This window comes from Trifolium pratense, linkage group LG1, assembly GCF_020283565.1.
Source record: "Trifolium pratense cultivar HEN17-A07 linkage group LG1, ARS_RC_1.1, whole genome shotgun sequence".
Lineage (NCBI taxonomy): Eukaryota > Viridiplantae > Streptophyta > Magnoliopsida > Fabales > Fabaceae > Trifolium > Trifolium pratense.
Window position 1 is genome coordinate 41,259,563 of NC_060059.1, and position 6,273 is coordinate 41,265,835.

Consider the following 6,273-nt stretch of genomic DNA (forward strand, 5'->3'; position numbering starts at 1 on the left):
CCAGCGCCTTGTTTTTAACTCTTTGATGATCATGATCTCATCACTATCCTTTCCTTTGATAGCATATAAGATAAGATTCTCTTTAGAAAAGGTCTCCTACTTGAGTTTTTACTTGATTTAAAAGTTCATCTAAACTACTTTTTGTAAAGTTCACTTTATATAAAAGATAAACTCATTGTTAGTTAAGATCTTTTTAAAAATATTGTTTGCGCCAACTTCTTAAATACCGTTTGACCTATCTTCTTTTGAAGAAAAGTAAAAAATAAGTCGAGTCAAACACGCCCTTAAAATATCTCATAGAAACAAAATTTATGCGAAGTTTGGGCAAAGTTTACTCTCATTCTGACTTCGATCGTAAAAATAGCCTAACTAAGTTATTTACCAAAACGATCGAATAAACTTTAGCGCACGAAGAACACAAGACATAAAGAAATAGCAAGTCACATAAATTAATTTACCCCACATAAAATTTGGCTACTAATTGCCTATATGAAAAACTTGTTTGACCAACCATATCTTACAAGGCAATTGTGCTCATAAAATTAATTAGGCTTATATATAAGCACTTATAGAAAATAGTTCTAGAGAAATCTGGTAGGAATATATTCAGTTAACCCGAGAGGAAAGCGGTAAAATTCATCATTTCGAACATCTCCCTTCTTATTCTGGAAAGGAACCCACCATGGAAGTCCTCTGTCCACAGCTGTTTTCTTGGCTTCAAGTGTGTTGTCAAGTACTGTCCCAACTATTATTGCCACAGTTGGTGGAGATGAGAATATGGTGTTCAATATATCATTAAACTGTTGTCACACAAAACACAAAACAAGACAAAGGTTATGAGACGAAATATAAAAAACTTACAAACTATAAGAATACGACAGTTTAATCTAATGCAACGTTTTAAAAACTGAACCAGACTGTTCAACCAGTTGAACCTTGAACCAGCCTTTACTATGGTTTGGTTACTTTGGGTTCAATCGTGGTTTCACCCCCAACTCCAGTTGTTTAAGGCGGTTGAACCATGATCCAAAGGCCTTACCGGTTTGATGTCTGATTCGGTTAAAACATTGGCTTAATAATCTAATGTCGAAGTATGATTGATTAGCCTAATACGGAATAAACAATTAAAAGACTTAATATGTGACTTACCCATCCACCGTTTGTTCTAACAGGACCATGACCATTTGGTGCAGTGTTCATGATAAAATATTGAGGAATTGAGATCCCGAGAAACAAGGTTAAGCCGAAAACATAGATGTTTCTTATGGAGTTGTTATTCGCAAATTGTATAAAGGAAATCCCAGTAGCAGCTACAAGATAGAGAGAGGCAGTTGTATAAGGTTTGCATCTACATCATGTCAAAATTGTAATAATTTATTGTTTATGTAATAGTGGAAACACCTACCGACAATGCCGAATAAAACACAGTATATAGCAGCAAATATTGGTAAGGGAATTGATGCGAAAAAGGCTCCGAATTTTCCTGAAAGAGACGCGGAAAAATAATTAATTACAAAGAAACATAAAAATGCAAGGGAACTCTTCAAACAAGAATTCAAGTGGAATGTGTGAATATTGTACCAAAAATGGAGAAGAAAATCATGAAACCGCATGACATTTGCACCACTCTTCTGCTCCCTATATGAGTGAGACCGAGTAGACCGACATTTTCACTACAATATCAAAGAGATTAGTGAGATTATCAGCTATATAGAATAATTAAGTTAATTGTTCAATAGGCAAGATAATTGAAATAGTGGTGGAGTCTGGCATGAAAAATGTGAATTGACCGATGCAGATTATAAATAGACACGAAACAGAAACAAAAGTTCTTAAAATATTGCTTTCTTACACAGATGCTGTAGTGCCAACACAGCAACTAAAAATGCCTTCAAGCAGCATACTAATGCCCTGTGTCACAAAAGTTACAAGGATATCAAGATTCTGTAATGAAAAAAGAATAATTAAGTTAATTGTTAAAAAGGCAAGATGATTGAAGCTTCACCTGGAGCCCGATGCTTCGGCTGAGCACATGTGGAGGAGGCGGTGTTGCACCAGAAAGCCTGGCTGCGGCAAAGTAAGTACCAGTTGACTGCATTAAAAAAAGATCGAGATTAGATCATGAGTTTGATGACAACAGATCGACAATAATGGTAAGATAGACTGAAACGATTAAGATCATTTTCCGGACAGTAAAGCTGTCAAAATTTGAAATGACTCAAAATTGAAAACGAACATATAAACTATGTCACATCAACACTTCAGATTGAAGGTTTGTCTGGTATTCACACCTATCAATGTTCGACACAACTCCGACAAATGTAGCTACATTCAATTACTTGCATTTCTTAAATTATTAGGTACCAGTGTTGTATCAGGTATCTGTGTGTGCACTTCATAGCATGTTGTAAATTATCAAAATAATTTGTAGAATTAAAAATACTAAGGATAAGGAATAGTTGCTAGACCTCAGCAGAAGAGACAAGTGCTGCCCCCATCATCCCAAAGACATGACTAGCTTTGAATATGGGAGTACCCCACTGAAATGGTAATGGCACTTTAATCCTGGAATAAAATCATAATTGTTATCATAAAGTTCCAGAAAGAGAAAACGAACTCAAATAAACTATACAATTAAATCTACTACTTTTGCTACATACCAAGGAGCAGAAGACATAAGGTACGAGCGATCTGTGCGACAACTTGTTTGAGTCTTTGATTTGGAAGTGTTGTACGCACCAGCCACGGTAAGGATAGCAGCAAAAGCCCAAACAACGGCAATGCAGACAAGTAAAGCAAACCTCTCAAGTATATGATCAGCCTTAGCATGAAGGCGCTTCAAATACTGCAGAAATGTAAAAGGTTATCGTTAGTAGAATAGAATAAAACTCGCAAGAGATCGTTTCGGATTAGATATAAAACCTGCTGTGTTATGATCACTAGAATGAGCATAGGTAGCCCAATTTGCACACAATCTGCAAGCTGCATGGAAGAACATAATTGAGTTTATGAATTTTCTATTTTAATTTTTCATTATAATAAATAACTGATTCATTATTGGATTCTTCGTATGAATATTTACCAATGGAAAGCCCCTCGCGAAGAGACCAAGACCGACCACACATACCACAGGTACAATGACAATGGGACTAAACAGCCTGATCAAGAAAGGAAAAAGTGACCAAAAGTTATTAACTTCAAATCATAATAATAAACTGAAGTTGTTACTTTATATGCAGATTTTAGATGTGTAAACTATGAAATGTAAAAGTTTTAAGAGAAATAGAGACAAAAATTAACATTGAAGATCGACATGAATTTACCTTGCTAAATTTCCCCATGTCCTACTATATCCAAGGAAGATATTGACGAAAGATGAAACAATGAGAGATCCTTGAATTGTTCTCATTGTGTAGGTAAACCTCTACAAGTGCAAGTGTCATAATAGATTAGCGATTTGGAACACCGATTTCATTTTGACAAATAAATCCAGTTAACAAATAACCAAACAAGCATATACCGCACATAGCAATACAGTTGTCAAAGAAATAAATACATCAAAGTTGAAATTTTTAGAATTTGGGTCGGGCCTAACTCAACCCCTACAAAACTGCTTGTAAGGTGAGGACTGTCCCAGTTATAAACTTATGTCAAGCTTTATTTCATCTAATGTGAGACTCTGAACCTAAATCGCAATCTGTTTTCATTTTGAAATAAACAAACCTCATGCTCAGATGGAAAAGTATGATCATTGTAATCATTTATGATCGACATCACCGGAAGAAGAAAAGCAAGTGATCCACCCATAATGACAGGAAGCCTCGAACCAAACCAAGTCTGAAGCAATGTGTTGACACCAGACATAAACAACAATGACTGAATCACACGAGCCTTATCACCCTACAAAACAATAACAACAAAATCAGCACAAATACATAGCAAGTACCAATTTTTTTCTCAATCTCGGTACTTATGTAACACGACACTTCAGATTGAAAACAAGTCAGGTCTCAGGTGTCTAACTACCGACACAACAACAACGACGACAACAACAACACATGTCAATAATTCAATTCTCTCAAATTACTATCGGTGTTGATGTGTCAGTGTCAATGTTGTGTCTGGTTACTTCATAGATCAATACACTTACATGATTCCCACCCATTAAAGGTACAAGATTACTTGCAATCAGAACTGTTGTTCCAAGCATCACAATGTAGTGCTGAAAAGCCAAAAGCAATGCTTCCGCTGCAAAAATAAAAAACCAAAATTGTTGTAAACAAAAACTGAATTTTTTAAGCTCAAACCCAAAAAAAAAAAAAAAAAAAAAAAAAAAAAAAATCAAAAACTTGTTTCACTTCACTTTTACATACTGAATCTAACAAAAGATTCATACCAATGACAAGAACAAAAAACAAATACAACTTTTTCAGGAAAAAAAAAACCAGAGAATCATACTAGAATAAAGTTAACAAAAAGTAATAATCAACAAAAATAAACTAGATAACAAATACACACAAAACTGAACTAAAAAAAAAATTACAACAAGCCTTGACATAAGATTCTCAACTACTTTTCAACATCAAGCATGACTTTTTATCAAGTTTAAGGTATAAAAAATTCAATAAAAAAATGAAAAATAAAATTAAAAAAATTAAGAATCAAATAACAAAGTTGAAAGAGAAACTAACGCCATGAAGGATTTGAATGGATGCAATAATGAAGTTGAAGAAGTTGTTCAGCTGGAACCCAAGTGGGTCCCCTTGAAAGTCCCAGATTTTGTGGTGGCGGTGCCTGAGCTGACGGTGGTGCTTGGTGGTTATCAGTTTCACCCATTTTTTTTTGTTTCACACAAAAAAAGTTCAACTTTTTTTCTGACAAATTTCTCAAACAAAAAAGCTTGTTTGGGTTTATATGTTTATAGGAGTATATAACAAAAAAAAGTTTGAATAAATGAATGAAAAAATTGTTATTTTGAAAAGATTAATTAATACAAAGTCTTATTAGTAATATTTTGGATTAAAAAAATGAGGAAAAAAGATAGAAACGCTTATAGGGAAAGAAAAGAGTTTGTGTTGTTTTCCAGAAAAAGTAGTGATGAAAAAATAAACCAGTTATTAAGGTTACTACGTTTTATGATTGTCGTGTTGTGTAGTCAAAGCATTTTATCTTTTTCCATTTATTTGTATTTTTGTGTAAAAATAGTAAATAATAATTTTATTTTCATGTTCATTTATGAGATTGAATAACGTTAATGGAAGAGCATGGCCCTGAAGGCGTGGATCTGCAGTGTTTACAGACTTCGAGATAAGTTACCACTTCATCTTCTTAAATATAAGCAAAAGTCAAAATGTATTTAGTCTAAATTTAAATCAAATATATTTTGACTTTTGTTTATACTTAAGACAGGAGGAAGTACTGTTTTCGTCTCATATTTGATCATTTCATATTTTAAAAATGTGTAATTAAAGAGATAAAATATATTTTACTTACTTATTTTTAGATTCCCAATGTCCAATAAAAAAAATTACTTAATTATCCTTAAAAACAATTGATACTTCATATCGTTAGTTGATTCAGTGGTAATTGACGTTGTATTTGGTAGTGAGGACCACGGTTAATCCTTCACAACTGCGATCGGTAGAGGGTTGAAACCATTGATGTCAAAAATAACTCTCGAACCAGATTAGACAATCCAGTAGACCGGATACAGGTGGTACTTGAAAGTCGTGCAAGTTATAATTATCAGAGGATATAGTAAAAATATTGTACTCCCTCTGATCTTAAATATAAGAATTTTTTTTATATACATTGAAAGATTAATGTATCTAATATGTATTATAGGTTAGATACATCAATTTTTTAATGTATCTAAAAAATAGTAGATATTTTCTTACATTTAGGACTGAAGCGAGTATCAAAAGTTGAATAAGTCAAATATTTTGACACAAATTTCTATTTTAATTGGGTTATTTATTTTGAGATAGACAAAGTATTAATACTATTTGCAAATACCCTTTATAACCTTTGATTATCAACTCACCATAACATTTTAGTCAAATAAATAATTAAATTAGTGTTTGATTTTATAGAATAAATATTTTTTAATTAATATATCTCTTAGTTAAGGAGTATTTTAAAAAAAGGTGTATTGATTCTCTTAAATTTTATTTATATTAGTCTTTCTACGAATTAGCACCAAATTATCAGAAAAATGAATTAGGACAAGCTTTTTTTTACGAAAAGTTAGGTGCAAGTTTTATAGTAGTAGTC

General features: G+C 32.7%; 1 protein-coding gene across 1 annotated transcript; it reads right to left on the minus strand.

Annotated features, from left to right (window-relative positions):
* Nucleotides 1–425: 425 nt before the first annotated feature.
* LOC123885923 (nucleobase-ascorbate transporter 3) lies at nucleotides 426–5,301 on the minus strand. The gene is made up of 14 exons (XM_045935262.1): nucleotides 4,692–5,301; nucleotides 4,151–4,248; nucleotides 3,724–3,900; nucleotides 3,324–3,424; nucleotides 3,083–3,158; nucleotides 2,923–2,982; nucleotides 2,661–2,845; nucleotides 2,469–2,565; nucleotides 2,006–2,092; nucleotides 1,853–1,911; nucleotides 1,582–1,673; nucleotides 1,406–1,483; nucleotides 1,150–1,310; nucleotides 426–800 (listed from the first exon to the last, which is right to left on the minus strand). The coding sequence occupies exons 1-14, from the start codon at nucleotides 4,834–4,836 to the stop codon at nucleotides 582–584; spliced, it is 1,635 nt and encodes a 544-aa protein (XP_045791218.1). The 5' UTR covers nucleotides 4,837–5,301; the 3' UTR covers nucleotides 426–581.
* Between the last annotated feature and the right edge of the window lie 972 nt (nucleotides 5,302–6,273).